The sequence below is a fragment of the Arachis hypogaea genome, chromosome 6 (assembly GCF_003086295.3).
Source record: "Arachis hypogaea cultivar Tifrunner chromosome 6, arahy.Tifrunner.gnm2.J5K5, whole genome shotgun sequence".
Lineage (NCBI taxonomy): Eukaryota > Viridiplantae > Streptophyta > Magnoliopsida > Fabales > Fabaceae > Arachis > Arachis hypogaea.
The window spans coordinates 108,815,806-108,837,581 of NC_092041.1; the positions used below are offsets into that span (position 1 = coordinate 108,815,806).

At 27.7% G+C, this 21,776-nt stretch overlaps 2 protein-coding genes and 1 pseudogene across 2 annotated transcripts; 1 reads left to right on the forward strand and 2 right to left on the reverse strand.

Annotated features, from left to right (window-relative positions):
- Positions 1-7,517: 7,517 nt before the first annotated feature.
- On the forward strand, positions 7,518-8,472 carry LOC112755572 (ethylene-responsive transcription factor TINY). Its single transcript, XM_025803752.3, has one exon. It carries the CDS (start codon positions 7,671-7,673, stop codon positions 8,316-8,318), a length of 648 nt encoding a protein of 215 aa, XP_025659537.1. The 5' UTR covers positions 7,518-7,670; the 3' UTR covers positions 8,319-8,472.
- A 2,666-nt stretch (positions 8,473-11,138) lies between these two features.
- Positions 11,139-12,170, reverse strand: LOC112755571 (allene oxide cyclase, chloroplastic-like; annotated as a pseudogene).
- A 6,545-nt stretch (positions 12,171-18,715) lies between these two features.
- LOC112754150 (GATA transcription factor 9-like) lies at positions 18,716-21,370 on the reverse strand. Its single transcript, XM_025801731.2, has 2 exons — positions 21,017-21,370; positions 18,716-19,498 (listed from the first exon to the last, which is right to left on the reverse strand). The coding sequence occupies exons 1-2, from the start codon at positions 21,368-21,370 to the stop codon at positions 18,716-18,718; spliced, it is 1,137 nt and encodes a 378-aa protein (XP_025657516.1).
- Positions 21,371-21,776: the final 406 nt, after the last annotated feature.

The following is a 21,776-nucleotide window of genomic DNA, read 5'->3' on the forward strand; positions in this document are numbered from 1 at the left end:
TTATAAATATATTATATACTTTTTTATTAGTTTAATTTTTTAAAAAAATATTAAAGTGACATTATGATATGATATCAAAATTTTTATAATAAAAAAGTCTAGAATTTAATTATTATTAAATTTTTACAAAAAAAAAGGAACAAAATAAATAGAAAAAAAGATATTTATACAAAATTTAAATAAATTCAAAAAATATTGTCAGAAAAATTATTAAAAATAAAATATTTTATTTTATCAACTTAAATTAAAAAAAAAAAAGGTATCATGATGACCATCCTAATAATATTCCTAATTCATTCACCAACCGATGATGTTAAATGGAATGGCCATATATAGGGCCTTTGACAAGATCCATTCCTTTTACATGGCCCACATGTCTCAGCATTAATAGTGCTTAATCGTTTTCTTATCTAAAACTCTTGTTCAATCTGTCAATTCCAAGAGTTGCACTACTTTTGTACACTGATTAGATGGATCCTATGAGTCTTACTAATACAAACGGTGCCACATCCCATTTCAAGAAGCTTTACTTTTCACTTTAAACATAACAAAGTTTTAAGAATTTTGATTCAATTATATATATGTATATATAATCAGTTATCAAACAATTAAATTATTTATAATAATATATATTAAAATACAAAATATATGAAACAACACAAATTAGAATTAATTACAATTTTAGTTTTTAAAGTATAAGTAAAAAAAAAATTATTTTTAACCTTTTTTTTTATACAAAATCATCCGTAGCATTTAATTTGATTTTAAAATTGTCTTTACTTTAGAGATTAAAATTATACAGAAGTAGCGACAGAAGTGAAAACAGAGATAGATTGTGGACAACTTTTTCTTCTTCTATCTTTTTTTTTCTTTTTCTTTTTTCCCTTTCACAGGAGCAGAAACACTCTCTTTCTCTTATTTTTTTCTTTTTTTATTTTATAATTTTTTTGTTATGGATAATTTGGTCCAAAATTTTAATATTTAAGTAAAAAGAACGATTTTAAAATTTGATTTTAAATCTTAGGGACGATTTTATATGAAAAAAAGATTATACACGAAAATTTTTTTTGTCTATACCTTAAGAACCAAAATCATACCTAACCCATACAAATTATATATGATTTTATGACTAATTTTTTATATACATGTATTATTTTTATTTTAAATTAATTGTTTCACCCATCAAATATTTTTTTTCTTCCAAATGGCAATAAAAAATTAATCCCTATGTTATTGAAGAAGAGATTGTAAGGGAGAATAAGATAAGAAAAGAAAACATATAGCGTAAATTGGGAAATTCATTTTATGGGTCGAAATAGGTATCAATCAAGAGACAACAGCTCGTTTGATACGTGCAATTTGAACCTCTTCTCAAAAGTAGTAGCCATATATATGTACCCTAAAGGCTACAAACTAATGAATGAATATAAATGTACATAAAGAACAACCACCATAAGGACAAAAATTAATTTTCCTAGTTATTTACTTCAAAGCACTGCCTTTTTTTCGAAACTTACTTGAATCATAATAAATAATTGGCACTTGTAAATTATTATGCAAGGGCTTGTAATGTAATGTGTCAAATCTTGACATATAATAGTGAAAGCATGGGGCCTTTGGAAAATTCGATATAGCAATGTCACTTTGATGTGTGTGGCAGTGTCGGATTAGTCCATTATTAGACTTGAGTAATGTTATAAGAAAAAAAATTATTATTTTAGATTAATATTTTATCAATAAAAATATTTGTTATACGTAATATCTAAAAAATATAGACTTATTTAAATCTTAAAACTTAAATTTGAAATCTTAATAGTATAAAAATAGAATAATGCTACATAAACAATAAAATTTATCCTTTTAAATCAATATTTGTCTAATAAATATATTTTTGTGCGTAATATCTAAAAAATATGGTGTTGGTTAAATCTTAAATTCTAAATTTTAAATTTTAAATCTTAAATTCTAATAGTATAAAAATAAGGTGTTGGTCTAAAATGTTAAATAATATTACTAAAAAATATATTTTTTTTAACATTTCTCAAAAAAATAGTCTTAGCAAAAAATGTTAGTTAATTATAATAAAAGGTGTTAACTAATCTTAACATTTCTTATTAGAGTTAAATGCATGGCTAATATAATCAGGGGTAGAACTTTGTATATGAATAGGGGGCAATAGCCTATGCCAACTAATATTTTTTACACATAGGTTTCATTTAATTTTAAAAATAAGATAAAATAAGACATTGAAAACAAGATACAAAAGATAAAAATATAAAAAGTAACGTTTTTATATTTTGTTTGGTAATAAATTAAAATAAATTATAAAAATTTAATTTAATTTCATTTTTTTATATAAAAAATTGAAAAATAATAAAAAATAAATTATATTTCTTATCTCTGTATCTCAAATGACACAAAATATATTAGTTTAATATTTTTAAACAATTTTTTTTATTTTTATCTTATTTATTAAATATAATTTTATATTTCTATAATCTTATTTCAATGTCTTATGCCTATAAACAAAGACGATCATAAAATTCTTAATTTAGTTTGGTTCCTTAATTTTTTTTTGCCTCTTTTAAATTACAATTTTAATGTTGGTCTCCTTAAACAGAATTTTTAGTTCCGTCCTCTGCTGATAATATATAATTCACACGTGGCAAGAACAGCATAATTCATTAATTTGGACAAGGTAACACGAGCGCAGATTTGGTATGATCAGTTTTGTTGTATATTGGTTTTGTTAAAGTGTCTTCATTAACTTTTGAATATCATAGATATTTAATTTGTGGGGAAAAAAATTGTAAGATTCAAGCGTGTGGAATAAAGGAGTTTAAGTATTGTAAACAAATCGAAATTTAAAGGTTATAAAATGAGTATTATATGTATTATGATGGTAAAACAAAATAAATGTGTATATAGTTGCTGATAATGTTAGATATTTTATAAAATTAGTAATTTGCGTACTTTTAATTATTAACAATAAATTTTTTTATTTAATTTAAAGTTTTTAATTTTTGAATCACAGAGTCAAATAGAATTAAAGTATATTTTTTGTTGTTTTATGATCAAAATTAAAAACCTAAATTTTATAAAATTGATGATAAACAGTTATATTTTTTTTATTATAAAATAAATTAACTGTCAATATAATTAATAAATAATTACAAATCTACTCAAACTAATTTTTATATTAACAATTTAGGCCACAATTAGAATAAAAACTTTAACAGATGAATGTTAGGTATTAAGGGTAAATATATATAAAAGAGGAATAATTGGGTGTTAGGTATTTCGCTTTTGTGCTTGAGTTTGGATCTCCATACAATCTTATGATTTATGAGGAGAGAAATGATAGGAGGTAACACTTTTATATTAGCTAATACTTTGAATTAATACGTTATCATTATACTATTAGATTTAGAATTTAATAAAAAATATTTTTATTTATTAAATAATAAATTTTGAAATTAATATTCAAATTGCTCTTGAAGTTCACATCTAAATTTAATTCTCAAAATTTTAATTTATTCAATTTGATCTAATTTGATATTCGTAATTCACAAAATCATTAACAACATATTAAAATAGATTGACAACTGTTACATTAGACTCCTTAATAATTATTTAACATAGCATTTAAAACATTTTATTTCAATTTATTCTCTAAAAAGTCTTTAAAATTTTTAAGTAAACTTAGGAGTAGAGTTTTAAATAAATTGCCGTAAAAAGTAAATTGAGATAAGAAAAAGTTTTAACTGTCACTTCAAATAATTATTAAGAAATCTAATGGGTAGTCGTTGGTCTATTTCAACATATAATTAACGGTTCTGTAACAAAAATAAAGATAAAGACTAACGTAAATTACGAATACTAAATTAAAAAATTAAATTGAGTAAATCAAAATTTTAAAAATTAAATTAAGACACAAATATAACTTCAGAGATCAATATAAATATTATTTCTAAATTTTGTTAGTAGTATAATATTATTCTTATAATAATGCGTGCTGAGCTGAGTTTACATATGGTTGTATATATTCTAAAAATATTATGAGAAAGATTCGTAGATATTAAGAATTTCAAAAGGTCAGTAACAATACTGCATTTCAAATAATTTTTTTTATGGGTATGGTAAGTTTTAGGATATGATTCTGACAAACAAAAGAATAATGGAAAAAAAATACAAAAATTTAAATATCTTTAAAAAAGTGATGACATTATATATATATATATATAGTTGTTTTTCCTCGATTAGAATAAGATTTTTTTTAATAAGATAAAACTTGTATAAGGTTCAGTTTATTTTGTTAATTTCGGTTGGTTTTATTTGTCCATTTGTTGATTGTCATAGCTTTTCTTTTTCTCTAGTCTTACGTCTATAAAATTATTATTCCTTAGCTTAAAGTTTTCTCATAATATCTACTGCATTATTATTCATTTTAAATTAAATTTGATGAGCATCCATCAACAATCAAGAAATATAAAAAACAGAAATCAATACAAGTTAAAAGTGCCAAATATACTTTGGACGATTGTCCTTGAATAATTTAACCAATAATGTAGCTCGAAGACTAGTATTTTAAAGTTCTAAAAATGAAGAGGAAACAAACATATAAAGAGATCATTGCCCCTATTAGGAGTGGCAAATAATATATATTTGGAATTACAAAAGGGAAGATATCAAAGAGGGTCCAAATACCTAAATCATTGCTGGCTCTTATAATCTAGGTTTTAAAAGCACTCACATGCATGCCTTAGTTGGTCTTGTCATATATTATTAATTACTAAAGAGCAGTCTTTTTTCTTTTATAAAATATTATGGATATTCTTCGTTAGAGATCATTTTATTCAAATATTTGAGATTTTAAATTACAGGGGTATATATGACTTTTCAAGTACTAATTTTCTCATATTAAGATTTGATCTCAAAATCAATAGTAAAAAAATGTATCAACCACTTCAAATCTATTGTTTAATATATTTGGCAATTCTCGTAATTAACAAAAGATATAAACAAACTCGATATTCGTTAAAGATTTGATTGGTTTAAAAATGTTCGATAAAAATACTTAATTATTCATTTTTTTATATAATTTTGTCAAACTAACTGAATTTTTTAAGAAGAATAAATTTTATATTTTTTATAATTAAAATTGTTAGCATTTCAAATCTTCCATAATAAAAGTAATAATTTACTCTTCAAAATAGATAATAACATAGGACGGAGAATATCATGAAAAGAAATTACTCTACATGTTTATTGAACTTCAAATTGCCGACCCCACTTAGTGGGACAAGACTTTGTTGTTGTTGTTTATTGAACTTCAAATTGTATGCATATTAGGAGAGTCTTTATTTTTTTTTTACTAAAGATAAAAAAGTTCGAATATACAATTTTTTAGGTGAATATAAGAGAATGAATATAAAATATATGTCATTTGAACTATAACTCATTTCGTATTAAAAGAGTCTTTATTATTAATACATATTCTTTATTTTATATTTAATTTAACTGAAAGCATGCATTGAATATGAAGTATAATGTTTCGTACATATTGCTTAAAATTATGAGTATGATAGTCTAAGTATCTTTACAAGTATGAGGTAATTTTCCCTTTTGGAGTAACTAACTTTTAATATATATTTCATTAAGATGATTAATTTAGCAGTTAATTTTTTGTGTACACACATAATATAATTAATATAAAAAGTTGAAAGAAGTATTATATATATATAAAGATTTAATAACTTTTGAATAGGGGTAAAAATAATCGAATCCGGTTGAATTTTGGTTTAAACGAGCCTCACTCAATTTATATTGCATTATAAATATATGACCAAATTTAGGTATATTATTTTTTATGGGCTTTTTTCAAGTTCGAGTTCGACCTATTTAAAAGTCCGATAATAAACTTACAATAAACCTATTTTGTGAATTATGATTCAAAATAATAAACTTTGAAAAATCTAAATTGACATTAGATACATTCTAGATTTTATAATTTATAATTATAAATCACAATTTATTTATATATCAATCGTTAGTCATATATCATAACTATACTTACGATCTAACTATAAATACAAACTCTTTCTTAAGAAAAAAGGATTAGAATATTAACTATTTTTGACTATTGAATTTTTTAGTTTTATTTTAGATTTATTACGAGTGAATAATTAATAGTCCAAATAAAAAATATTTCCAAAAAATAAATTTAAAAGCCAGTTCAACGAATTTTATAGATTTTTTTTAAAGTCTATAATCTAAAAAAAATCTATAATCTAATTTTGTTTAACTAATAATTTGATAAAAATTTTAAATTTAACCTATTTAATAAAATAAATCGAACCTAACTTAAAACGAGCTGAATCATAAATTTGATGGGATATTCTGGTCCACTTCCACCCCCTACCACCGAAGGTGGAGGTTCTTCAATCAATTTATTATTACGAGGGATGCATGGGTGTTATATATAGCGAGTTATTGAGGACCGCATTCCCAAAAGAAATGAAGTATTTCTGATCAATTTAAGTAATTGGTTAAGAGTCAAGTATGGATGGACGCATTCGAAGTTAGAACAGAATTATTGAATGACGATAGCACATGGATGATGATGGGTAGATGCAGAGAGATTGTTAGTTAGTTCAATCTTAGTCACCTTTCAGTTCGAACTTGGAAACTCAATTAAAACCTTCAAATCAAATTATTCTACATCACAAAACCTTTTGGCAACCTTGTACAAATATCAAAACAAAAATTAGTCGCAATTATCAAATTTGAAGTATAAATGACAATACCCTTAATAATACAAGAAAAAAAAAAGTACATAAATGATATATTAAATTACAACGGAGAGAATGCAAATTGGGATTTTAATACCTTAGCCTAATGTTTGACAGAGATACCGGAAAAAAAGACAAAAAAATATAAAAAAATATAAGTAGACAATGAAAATATTAAACAATGTGAATAATGAATATATCGGATGTTAAATTTATTAGGTGTGCGGATGGTAATTCTAATATTAAAATTTATGTGGGTAATTTAGGGTGTAGTGTGTTTTTATTTTATTGGGCCAATTTTAGAGTTTATTATTTACATTGTTCACAAAAGCCATTATCTACCTAACAAAATGCGTGAGAAATTCTTTTATATTTTATTTCTTAAATTCAAAGTTTTTAAATAAAAATAAAATATCTCCTATATTAATAAATTTTCGATTAGGACCGCTTCAAAAATATTTTTATCAATTAAAATGCCTCTATAAATATTTATGCTCTTACTTAATCTTAATATTTATATTTGTATATTAATGAATATATAACCACCACTATATTTTTGTTCTATTATTCATATTTTTATCATAAATACAAATATGGAATGATTCCATATTTCTATGCGGGTGCTTAATAATTCATTTCCTTGCTAGCTAGGTCCCTGTATATATATGTGAATCTTTATAGTATTGTGTATATATATATATATATGACGATGTCATGGGCATTGCGAAGCACAAAGCTCATCAACTATATCCACATATTCATCATCATAATACACTCGCACGTACACACTACTTAGCTAGTTCTCTGAATTAATTTCCCTAACCTTAATTTCTTCCCAATCCATTAAGAATAAAAAAGCACCTTCCAATTAAACACAATATGAATGCTTCCATTTCGGAGCTTGAAAGCACCTCAAACTCGTTATCATTTTCTTTCTCAGCATCACCGCCGCCGCTACTGCCGCCGCCACCACTAAAACAATCGTCTTCAACGAAATTAAAGGGCAAAACGTACTCAAACAACAAGCACCCGGTGTACCGAGGGGTACGGATGCGGAACTGGGGGAAATGGGTGTCGGAAATCCGGGAGCCGCGCAAGAAATCGCGCATATGGCTGGGCACATTTCCGACACCGGAGATGGCGGCCAGGGCTCACGACGTGGCCGCACTAAGCATCAAAGGAAATTCCGCCATTCTCAATTTTCCTGACCTTGAAAACTGCCTTCCTCGCCCGGCATCCTTGGCGCCTCGCGACGTCCAGGCTGCCGCGGCGAAGGCAGCTCACATGGACAAGTTTGAGTTATTAATACCTTCTTCGTCCCCGTCCTCGTCCTCGTTGACTTTCGAGCTGACGGAGATTATTGAGCTTCCGAGGCTCGAAACCGGGGACGAGTACCGGAAGGAGTTTGTGTTTGTGGACTCCGAGGATGCATGGATGTATCAGCCACCTCCAATGCCGTGGTTGCTGTACGGACAAGAAGAAGAAGAAGATGGTACTTCTTTCCGGAGTTTTCTTTCGGATTACTAAGGCTCTGTTTGGATTCACGTAAGATTCATGAGTGAAATGGATCTGAAACCAGGGGAATTAATATGAACTCTGTTATCTGGATATGACGAGTTCACATCTCAAAAACAAAAACTCAGATTTTATAGAATAATGTGATGGGATTAATCCATTATTAATCTTAGTTCCATTATTTTATTACAATTTGGATTTTATTTGTGAAGAACATGGAAAGAAAGGAAGGATTTTATAGATAAAGCAAATTTATATACATTTATTGTTAAAGAAATTCTAGAAGATTAATTTTTTTTGTCAACAATTGATTTAAATATCAATATTTTAATCTTTTATCTATTTTTGCAATATTCATGTAGAAATAAATATCATATAATTTGTACTTATATTAAATATTAATATAAACTCTGCACACAGATTAATAGAACATGCACGTATGAATCATGATATTTTATATTTTTTACATCTTTTTAATAATATTAGAAAAAAATCAAAATTTATCTTATTTAATTTTTATTAATTATTTTATTAATTGTCAATTAATATTTTTAATGAATCTGGGAGTCAATAAAATATTTGTATAATGTGTACAATTGGTTATTTATTTGGCTCAATATGAGTTAAAAAATAAACATCTAAAATAAAATACTACTCATTTCTCAAACACAATACACCCATATTTCTAGAATAATCATCTGGTTATCAAGGATAATAAACATTTGATATCCTACTAAATCGAACATTCTTAAATTTCTATTATATATATTGTACAAATACTTCATTGACTTCTTATACTTCCTCTTTTAATAAAGCTATTTACGTTTAAACTCTTAACAAATGTTGTTAAAATAGTTACTAACAAAACTCTTTAGAATTTTAACAATTCAAACAAATCGATAACATTTTTTGGGACGCCACTTCATTATTCTTTTGCAACCTTAAGAGTAATTTTGGTTTAATTGACGGTAGTTTTCTCGTCATCATTTATTTGTTTATTGGTGTTTGCTACGGTACGATGATAAATTCATACGTACCGATATAATAAAAACGTGGATAAATAATAAAACGCCACGTGGATTATATTATCTCCGTAAGCAGTTATTTTTTTAAAGAAAATATATATCATATCAATACTTTTACTAAAATATCCTTATAATTTAGTAAAAATAAAAATATATTTCTATTTAATTTTATAAAAAGACCTAAATATCCTTTTTATATTAGACAAAAACTATTCATTCAAATTAATCAAAATTTTAAATTTAACTGACTTTAAATTTAAAACAACATCTAATTGATTATTCATGTACAATCAATCATGTTTATACTCTTCCATAAACCCTAATTTCATATGTTCATTCATACAAAAAAAAGAACACATCTAAAGAACAAAAAATATTCAAAAGAACGGTTCTAGTGTTCTTCATCTTTTCTGGGTTTTCTTACATCTCTCTCAAAGAATGTCTCTCTCTCAATTGTCAGACTGAAACTCTCGCTGTCGCCTACTCGCGTGCGGGCAACCAGTTTTCCTTCTTGTTTTGTTTTCCATAATGTACACTTGATCAGAACTGCACTTGGATTGTCTGTTTGATGTACAACATTATGGCAACATCTCTTTTAGCTTCGTGTCTTCTATTCCTGTATTGTTCTTTTTTCATCAAACTGCAATTCAAACACTCCTGCTTAGTGTTGCCACCTTTGAATTTTGCTACTAATTAAATGTAAAGTTACAACCTCGGGGTCAGGGAGGGACATCTATGAGAAATTAAGCTTTTTTCTTAAAATTTCTTTTAACCAATATCTTCAACATGTTTGAGTAAATAGACCATGATCATTGAGAAATTCTGGAAGAATTTGGATTGGAATTAGGAATGGGGTTGTCCAATCCACCTGACCAAAAAAACACACCCCTATCTGTCTGGTAATAATTAAATCAGCATTGAGAATTATTTAAAGACATAATGAGTCAAGTTATGATTATTTATCTTTTAAAACACACCTACCATTTAATTCTGCATTTTTTTTCAATTCTATTGTTGGGTTGGTGACAAAATAAAGTAGATCATGCACTTATGACAAAGTATTATATATCTTTCCCTTATAGATTGGAGCATGTTGTGATGAGAATTGAGAATCAATGGCAACAATAAGCTCAAGAGTTATACGTCAGATCAGAACACAGGGGAACAAAAAAGCTTACCATAAAGCAGCCTATTATTGTTGTTGGTGTTACTACTCCTCAGTCTTCACTAGTGTCATTGATTCACTTCTATTATTGTTGTTGGTGTTACTACTCCTCAGTCTTCACTAGTGTCATTGATTCACTTCATCAAGTGTTGGTTTTTTACTGTTGTGAATGGTCTCAGATCAGATGCAGTGTTTCATTGGTACAACCATTTTGTTTGATCTACCCTATAAAAGAAAACATTACAGATTGTACCAATCCTGTGTATTGGAATCATGTGCTACTCTGCCTAAAATTTTTTTACCAAATTTTAAAATATTCTACTATTCATGTTAGTTGACATATTTTACATCTATATATCTCGGAAGAAGGGTGCTTTTTTTTTATGGAGAGAAAATACTCTTGCTTTACTCAACAATAGGGTAAAATTTCAGATAAAAGAATACATTTTTTAGTGAATGAATTTTATCTTAAACATGTTACTCTAGCATAAGAGCAGTTGAGCACAATGCAGCTTATGGTGCATGATGATAATAATGCAAATTGCAAAATAAACAAAAGATAAACTCAACAGTGTCACATAACAATTATCAACATCAAATGGAAGAACTTTCGATATAAAATTTCCTCAACAAAATATTAACTAAAAACAAAAGCAATTCTGATAAATTTCTTATTAAAAAGAGTTCCAAATGATCAAGCTTTTCATACATAACAACCATCCACCAACTACATCATAGCCGCCCCACTTATTATTCATAACTATCGCCAGCCACAACATAAAAAAAATAAGAATAAGAGCCTAAAGTTTATCAGTCAGTAAAACGAGAAACTGTAGCATGTGGCTCAAGATTCTTAGCAGCATCAGAGGCCTGAACAGTTAGGCTCAATAGTTTCAACAATAAGCTCCTTTGGCAAATTCTTAATACCCTTAAGATAGAAATTAAAGTGTACAAAGATCTTAAAAGGGTACACAATTTGATGAAGCTTGACTTGGCCTGAAACACCTTCAAAGATTCCAGAACCACCTGTGACAGCAAGGTATGTGTCTTCATAGGTCAAGTATGGACCCTGAACAGCAATGTGTCCATAGTCACCAAAGTAGAAACTGTATATTGCTTCATCACCTTTCTCTGCATTGTTTTGGATCAAAATGCAGATACCTGCTGTTATGCCTATGCGCTTTTGAAGGTCTCCAGTGTACAACTGCATAATAATATAATTGAAAAGATTATAATATGAATAATCATATGATGATGTTTGATCACTAACATAATTCAATCATAAAAAATAAATTACCTTGTTGGTGAAGGGTACAAGATCACCAAGGAAATTCACAGTTTTCTGGTTCAATCTACGCGGTGTTTCGAGGATCCGGAACCTTCTTTTCTGCAGAAGTGTGGGAAAGACTAATAGTCTATTACATGCTCACAAGTTTCGAAAGAACTTTTAAGGTGATCAAATGTTCTCCGGTTATTACCTGTCCACAAGCGGCTCTGCTATGCGTGAAGACCGACGGAGAGGGAGCGCGGCTCCGAGGAAGGGAGAGGATGAAGATAGCCTGCTGCTGTTCGGGTAGGAGTTTAGGGGTGAGATTGTTTTTTATTAGAAGGATGGTATACAATGATGATGAAAAATTTTTAAGATATGTTCTTCGTTTTGTCATGAGAAGGATAAGAAAGATTAGATTAGGGTTGATGAGAAATAAAATAATTTTTTAATGTATATGAATAATGAAATGTATTTTAGTTTTAATTTTTAAATTGATTCAGATTTAAAATTATAAAACTAAAGCTAATTGAATTTTGATTAAATTAAAGGAATTTGAGTAATTTTTGTCTAATATAAAAAAGGATATTTAAGTCTTTTTATAAAATTAAATAAAAAATATTTTTTATTTTTATTAAAGAATAAGGATGATTTAGTAAAAGCATTTATATGATTTATATTTAAAACCAAAAAAATTAATTATTGACGTGGAAAACATAATCCACATGTAGTGTTTTAATTTGTCCACAATTTTATCGTATTGGTACGTATAAATTTTGGATCGTACCGTAGCAAACACCTTGTTTATTTTGAGGAGATGCAACTATGCAAGGCAATTTGGGTCCCCTGATAAGAATTTGTTTCGTGCAAGCCCGAAAGGCTCTCATGGGCCTCGTATGGGCGCAGCCTCATAACGGTTCATCAAGGGTCCATGATTGCAAAATACCCAAAAAAAAAAACAAAAAAGAGACCATGATTGCAATAGATAAGAAAACCAAAGATTAACTTAGGTTCATCGAATAACCAGTTTAGTTATTCGTTTAAACAATAATTGAGAATTTTAATAATGTTTTGTCTATATAATAAGTTAAATTTATTGGCCAATAATAAATTTAAATTTAAAATTTAGATCTTAGATAAATTACTCATTGACTTACTAAATTAAAGGATACCATAAAAAATAAAATAAAATCAAATCTCTTAAGATGCATAATATATATGAATCGAAAATGAATTTGCATAGCTAAATAATCGTACAAACTCACATATATTTATTTTGACATAAAATTATTAGTTAAAAATTATTAAATAATTTAATATAATTAAATATATTAAATTATTTAATAATTTTTAATTTTTAATTTTATATAAAAATAACTACATATAAATATTTATCCTAAAAAATATTGCATTTCCTCGTTATTATTATATAGGATCGTAGAATTAAATATCCAGCTCTATCATTGTACAAATACAAAAAGATGGGTTCTAAGGACTTGGGAGCGGATTTTCTAAGTAAAAAAATGAGATAGTATCAATTATTTAATTTAATTTTTTATTATTTTTTTTCATATTTAATTTTAATCATATTTATAAAATTAATAATAAAAATTTATATTTTATTCTGTTAAAAAAAATTGAAAAGTGAGACCCTAAGTTTATGACAAATCTCGATAAGCTTTTATTTACTATTTGAATATTTACTGGTTTAAGTTTCAAAAAGCTTGTACGTGGACATCTGTCACTATCTCAGGCATACACGTTAGAGATTCAGTCTGGTCCTTATTTCTCAAATAAATATTGTGTTTAGTAATTCTTTTCAAATAGAAATAAATATCAATAATATTCTACAACTAAATTAATTATTCAACTAAATTAAATTAAATTGGTATAATTTAATTGACATTTACACATTATTAAACACGACATTATATTATATGTAACTGTCTTTTAACAGTTTTTTTTATAGACCGTTTTTTTTTTATTTTTTTGTATTCTTTTTTTCTTCACTCTCAATGCTACTTCTTTTTCTTCTCCTCCTCTTCATTTTTTTTTCATCTTTTTTTTTTTATTATTGTTGTTGTTACCATCACTACCACCTCACCACTTCTATTCTCCTCTTCCTTCTCTTTCATTTCTCATTTGAATTTCTTCAATTCCTCCTCCTCCATCATCATTATTGTCATCATCGTTATCGTTATCGTTATTGTCATCATCGTCGTCTTCTTCGTATATATATTGCAATTTAAAATAAATTCAGACCAGAATGCACTGAAATTAAATATAAAATGTATCGAAACTAAATTTAAAATACACCAAAAATACTAAATAATAACTCCTCCTCCTCCTCCTCCTCCTCCTCCTCCTCCTCCTCCTCCTCCTCCTCCTCCTCCTCCTCCTCCTCCTCCTCCTCATCATCATCATCATCATCATCATCATCATCATCATCATCTTCTTATTTAAATTTCTTTGATCTCCTCCTTTTTTTTTCTCTTCCTCCTCCTCTTCCTCCATCTTCCTCCATCATCATTATTATCATCATTACTATCGTTATTGTTATTATCGTTGTCTTCTTTTTATATGTATAACAGTTTAAATACAGCATGCACCGAAATTTCTTAATAATGACGACACACAAACAAACTCAATTTAAAATAAGTTAAAACTAGAATGCACTGAAATTAAATTCAAAATATACCAAAATTCAAATTTAAAATGCACCGAACTCAAAATAACTTCTCCTCCTTTTTATTCTTCATCATTATCATCATCTTCTTTTTCTTCTTTTCTTGTTCATCATTTTTTTTTTGGTTTTATCTTCTCATTATTCTTCTGATTTTAATCTCTTAAAAAGAATAAAAATAAAAAAATCAAATAAAGAAAAAAAGAAATGCATAATGTTACAAAATATTAGGAAGAGGAGGAGAAAAAGAAAAAAAACCCGCAACAACAACATCAATAAAAGAACGACGATAAAAAAAAACACGAGAAAAAGAAAAAAATAACGTAAAAAAAGAAAGAGAAAAAATGCGAAAAAAAAGAAAAAAAAAAGAGAAAAAAAATACAGAAACATTCATGTAGTTGAAACATGTATTGATATTCTCATTGATAAAATTAATTTTTATTAAATTTAAATTAATTTAATTAGATTTAGTTGCCAAAAAAGAATTTAAATATATAACATGAGTCATAAATATCAACAAGTATGCAAATAAACATGCAGCTGTGATAGAATAAACTCGTGGGATTATAAATAGAGAATAGTGATAGGAATAATACTTGGTGAATAATATATTAAGTTTTTTACATTTTATCAATTTATATCACTAAATTTTTAAAGTTGTTCTTGAGATTTAACTTATGTATTAAATTAACTTTTGAAATTTAATTATACTATTAATTTTTTTAAGATTAATCTCTGAATATTATAATAATCTTAGACTTCTTTTCAACAATAACTCAACAAATAAAGTAATGAGTTAACGCTAATATCAACAAACTAATTGATATGATATGATAAATTGATAATTAACTATTATGACGCATTGTGGTTTCTTTTCTTTTTATAATCCTAAACCCACTTATAAAAATAGACATGTTGGTTAAAATAAGTTTATTAGCTAAATAAAAAAATGTTTGCCACCTAGATTTTTTCAAAACATATATCTCAGAATGATATAATAATAGAAGGATATATAGACAAAAAGAAAAATCAGATACGCAAATTTATTAGTATTTTCTAACTAGGGCAAATCAAAGCAACACAAATAAAATCTCTCTATATATACTCATTTTCATACATGCACTTTGTTGATGCTTCTGATGTAAGAATAATTCCATATTTAACAATTTCTAGATTAACTAATTAAAAGAGACATATCTCAATTCGTCATTGTGACATTGTCTATACTAACTCAAAGATCGAATGAACTATCATATTCCACCACAAAAAAGTATATTCACTGGGTTTGAACCATAAAATTTCATCTTGTTTCTTAGTCCATAGGTTTTTGTACAAGGTTAGAATTCATGCTACTCTACCACCACTGTTGAGAAGACTTTGATCGAAGGATCCCATACTTGGATGTAACAACCACCATTGCTTATGAATCAATCAAAACCTATACGAATCAGTGGAATTTATTCTATTGATAGGAAGGAGAGGCACTAAGTTTGGATATCACAGACTTTAAATCCATATATAAATCCTCAACTAATTTAATGTCTTATTTTTGAAAGTCAATATAAGGTTTTAGGATGTTCCTAGCTCAGATGAAATTGGGTTTGTCTTGATTTAGATTCGGCTCTAAATATACATCGGGTCAATTTTTTATATCCTAACCCGATTCTAAACCCGATGAAACTTAAATATTTTCGGGCCACAATTATACCGGGTCCAAACCGAGCGAAAATTGGGTCTTTAAAGCTTTAATAATAATTTATAAAGAAACTTATTTATGATGCATTTACTTATAAAGAAGAAATTTGTTATCGAAAAGTTGATATCCATATTTGAACTTGAATTTGTCCATAAATTCTAATTTTGATGCTTCTTTGATCTATTTTCTAATTTAACAAGTGTGATTAAAAATAAAACAATAAACTTATAATTAATATAACATAATATTGAAATAAATTTAAAACATATATATCTTTTTTAGTTCCTTTAAGGTGCATATGGATCGGGCGAAGACAGGTTAGCCTTGACCCGGACCCGACTCGAAATAATGACCGAATTTATGTTTTAGACTCTTACCTGACACTAGATCCGGTGAAATCACGCCAAATTAGCCTCTAAAGTGTTTAGAACCGAACCGAATTTTCAGACCGAGTCAGACCATACACACCCCTATTAGATTAAAAGTCAAATTATATATGAAATTAATTTGCTTAATTGTGTCACAAATTAATCTAAAACAAACTAGCCAAACAACAAACTTTAAGCCTACATATACTCAAGAGAATATTTTCTCATCTGAAACAAAGGCAAACCCTGAGGCCAAATACAAAAGAAACTTGCCGATCTTTAGAACAAAAAAAAAAATAATAATAAAGAAAAAAATAAGTCTAGTCCAAAAGCATGCATTAGATCCAACTGTTGATCCAAACCTATTTACTTATTTGATGACTAAGTAATGGAACTTCATTTTTATTTTCATCTGAACCAACATTTTTTTTTTGTCTCTTTTCTCTCTTTTTTCTCAGCCACATGAAAGTTCAGAATAAAGCAAAAAAGAAACAAACAGATTAAGACTCAAATCAAAAGTAAAAAAAAAAATGGGTTACCAAATTTAAGTAAGAAAGAAAAGAAAGTCAAATAAGCTAAGATTAAAAGTAAAGATCACATCTAAAAGCTTATCAAAAGAAATCTTTTTTATGTTTATGTTTTATCGAAAATTGTTAAAAAAATTCTCCTTTTGCATATACAGAGTAGAAAATCTGATTCAAATAAAGGTTATAGAGCTTTACAACAGATAAATGGACAAAAAACAAATTTGGAGCCAACGTTTTGATACACGGTTTAAATTTGTGAAGCAAAATAAAAAAGGATGTAAGAGAAGATGGAAGGTATAGATGCATATACTGTTAAATCACTGCTGCTACTCTATTTCTCTTCTGCGCCGCTGCTGATATTGGAGAAGAAGAATTCAAACAAAGTTGCTGAAGACTAGTTTCAAGTTTTAGAAGCTTTACTCTTCTATTAAAGGGATAAATGGCCAAGGATTAGAGTAAGAAGTGAAAGCACAAAATTTAGGTTTTCATAGCTTACAGAGCTATACCTTCTTCTCTTTCATGGTTCTCAATTGAATATTCTCTTTTTTCTCAGTTTAATCTTTCTTTGTTTCAATAGAAAAAGGCATTACAGTAAGAAATATAAAAAAAAGTCATTTAGTAAAAAAAAAAACAGAGAGAGTTAGACTTGGAAAAAAGGCAAATAATATTTATTTCAGAAATACTTTGTATGTATTTTGTTTTGTTATCATGATCTAGAGGGGATTCTTTTGTTAAGTTGGGTTAGCACTTAGTGGTTGTAAATCTAGAACGAGGTCCTAGTCAAATCTGACTTGGGTAGAAGCTGAGTTTGTCTTATGTAAGATTGGGTTGAATTCTAGGAAAATTGGTAAATGTAATCTTAATTAAAGATAGTGAAATTTCATCATAATTATTATGGAGACTGAATATAAGCTACATTATATAAGGTAGCTGAATCAGGATATATCACTGTGTTACTTCACTCACTATGTTCTGATTCTGATTTTCTTTTCTAAGAGACAAAATAAAATTATCTCTTACTTTTCATAATCAGAAACACTTGATAGCATGTATCCCTTCTCACAATTCTATTTTATCTCCTCTATTGACAAGAGATAAATTAAAAGTATCTTTTACTTTTACTTTTCAATTTGAAGTGATTCAACAAATACTACAAAATTTATCCCATTTGAAGAAGAAGTAAACAAAATTAAAAGAAGTCTAGATTCAACCTTCTTTTTCTAAGTTATTGATATTTATCATTACATAATAATAAAAATCAAATTAAAATTAAAAAATATTATAAATGACTCATTTTTTATGTAAGAATAAAAAATTCTTCATGTAATCATTTTAAAAGAAAGTGATGAATTTTAAGTGAATACATAAAAAAAAGTCACACAAACATTATTTCTGATAAGAAAACCGCAATGATAATACCAAAAAAAAATTGCTTCGGTGAAATTTTGATAATTGGAGTTTGCCAAATACGGCCTAAACAATAACAACTTGAACAAACCTTAGGGTCATAATTAAACTAGTCTATGTGAACTCAAATTTCAAGTGGGGAAGAAAACTTATCCCTAACAAAATTGAAAGGAAAAAAAATGAGTGACATTCTCTCCTCACATACGTTACTCCGATCCACTACAAATTAAATTACCTGAGCCTCCATTATGGTTCTACCCTACCAAATCACCTAAATCAACTGCCTGAAATCGGGCCCAACATGTTGGTGGATTAAGTAATCATCAGCGTTCGTGGGTACATCAAACATCATGTTCTGGTGATGATGATGATGTTGTATGAACTGTTGTTGGTGTTGATGATGGTGTTGTTGTGCTCTCATCATCTCCTTTTGTCTTCGCAACTCCAAAACCTTTCGATGTGAGTTAGAGTGCTTAGTTAACACAAACGTGGGGCTTGCCGCGGGCCTGTACTCCGGCACAAGCCGGCCTGACTTGTACCTCACACCACAAGCATTGCACAACGTTTTAGGGCCCATGGGCCCAGTCCGCCACTGCGGTGTCTTGTCCGTAGCACAATGCAAGCACTTGCGACCATCACCAGAACCGTAGTCCCCACCTTCCTTTTTTCTTCCTGTCGTCTTCGCAGGCTTTTTTCCAGTGACCGGAATAGTGAAGGACACTGGAGTTGGAGTAGAAATAGGGACCATGACGTCAGGTTCTGATGATGATGACGTTGTGGGAGTTGGAGTTGGAGAGAGTACAAGGAGGCGTGAAGTCCAATTGCATGGAGGCACACGAGACCGCTTGCTACGGGCCTTGGCTGGCACTGACACTTCTGAGTTGAATATTGGGCTTTTTCTATTGGGTTCTGGGCGGAACTTGCGGGCCTCCGATGTAGCATCATCGTTTGGTCTCTTCATCCCTGAGATGAGTTGCATCTTTTGTAGATCCTCACTGGAGAAGGATTCCTCCACAAAATTGGAAAGCCATTCCAACTCTGCCAAATCGTCATACTGCTTTTAAATTTTAAAACCATAAACACATTGTATTAGTTTGGTATTGTTTTAATAATAATTCTTCACAATTATACACAAAAAAGTAAGAGAGATGTCTATGATTAGGATTACAGATAAATTTTACATACACCTCTCTTTGTATTGTATAGTTCTCTATTTTGGTTGAAAACACAATGATATAGATCATACTACTAATGCTTATGTTATTTAATGTGTATTTATTTTCCTAATTTTTAAATTAGTTTATAATGAAATAAAATTTGATACTTTTAATTTGTCTAATTAATTTTTTTAAAAAATAAATATTAAAAAATATTTCTTTAATAATAATATTTTTTATTTTATCTACTAAATATTATAATTATAAATTAATAAAAAGTGACCATTTGTACTACGTTGGACATCATATGTATAATTAAACTTTATAAATAATTTAATCACACCCACATATAAACTTTATAACTAAAATATAAATAAAGGTAAAAAAATATAAGGATTTTTTTGTTTGCGTTCATAAAAATTTGATTATTTTGTTGCCATTAATTATTCTACTAAAAAAATATAAAACATGTAAAAATATATATATACAGATGCACAAAGTTTGATATTTTGTGTTTATAGAATATCTTTACAAAGGAGATAGAGATACTTGGAAAAAATATTACGTTTAATAATTAGATTTAATAATTAATAAAATTTTTGTAATAAAAATATAAGAGATACTTAGATTGAGAAGAAGAAAAAAATGTAATATATAAGCTAAGATAAAATTTAAAAGATGAAAATTCAAACACGAATGTTCTTTATTTAATAAAAACTAAAACTAAAAAGTTTAACTTCAACACATGTACAAAAGAAATAAAAAAAACATAGTTAACAATCCTCTGCAAAGTTTAACTCACTATATTTAGTAGTACTTTTTTCAGACAAATAATAAAAGAAATCAAATAATAAAAGAAATCAAATTTTATAACTTTCACAATGTTAAAACATGCATGCACTTTCTCAGAATGATCTATGATATCAACAATAACAAAAAACAGACATGATCATAAATATGTTACAAGAAAAATTATTCAATGTTGAATAGAGAAAATGATAATTTTGTTTTATTTCATTCATTTTGTGAGTACATTAAGAATCTATATGCCACTTTTAGTTTTAAAATTTAAAATTTTAAAACTAAAAAATGTAACATTAGGTATTTATTTATTAATTTGAAACATCTTTATACATGAAATAGAGTAAAATCTCTTATTTACTTTTAAAAGAATACCTAAAGAATTCTCATTACAATACCATCAATTTCAAAAAAAAAACATTCATGAAACACTAAAGTTTATATATATAACCTTTTATACCATAATTCAATTGAATTTATTTCATAAGTATGAAAATTTTTCATTTTACCTAACATTAAATATATATTTTGTCTATATAAAACATCTTTTACATAAGAAGAGAATTATATTTATATAATATATGACTAAGATATATTTAAAATATATAATATACCGCAACACAAAGTTCACCAGAGAAATGACCATCCACAAGACTCCGACTACCGATGTCCGCAACCATACCAGGGTCGCAACCAGAAAAAGAGAAGGAGGAGGAATTGCAGCTTTCAACCACGGTAGTATTAGAAGAATCGGCTGAAACGGAGTTTCCTGGGACAGAGTCCAAGGTGGCAACAACACCGTTATTGTTGGCAATGATACCGTCATCGTTTGAAAAGTCAAGGAGATCTTCCACGATGAAATTGTCTCCTGTACTTACAGCAGTGTTGTTATTGTTATTGTGGTTCTCGCCATCGTCAGAGGTGAATTGAGAGCAGAAGTTGTTCTGAAAAAAACTTGGTGTTTCCATTTTTTGTTTTGAATGTTTTAATTTGTATCTCTATATATATGTATCTGTATGTGTGTGTGTTTGGATTGGGAAAGTAATTAATAATGTTCTGGATTAGTTAGAAGGGGAAATAAGGAAAATGGTTATGAGTGAGAGAGTGTAGCGTGTTTGAGGCACGAAGTGTGAGAAGTTGTGGCTTTGAGTGGAAGGCTGGAGAGAGAGAAGGAGAAGTGTGTTTATTTGCGCTTGAAGGGGACAAGAGAACACCTAAATTAGAGGAGTTTCTCTTGTATTTAATTATATTTTTATTTTTTATTTTTCTCTTTCTTTATTATAATGGGAAAGAAAAACATGTTCCTATTATTGAGGGAATGAACTGAAAAAATATTTTATGTACGCTCAATTTTAGTTACTGATAAATCATTCA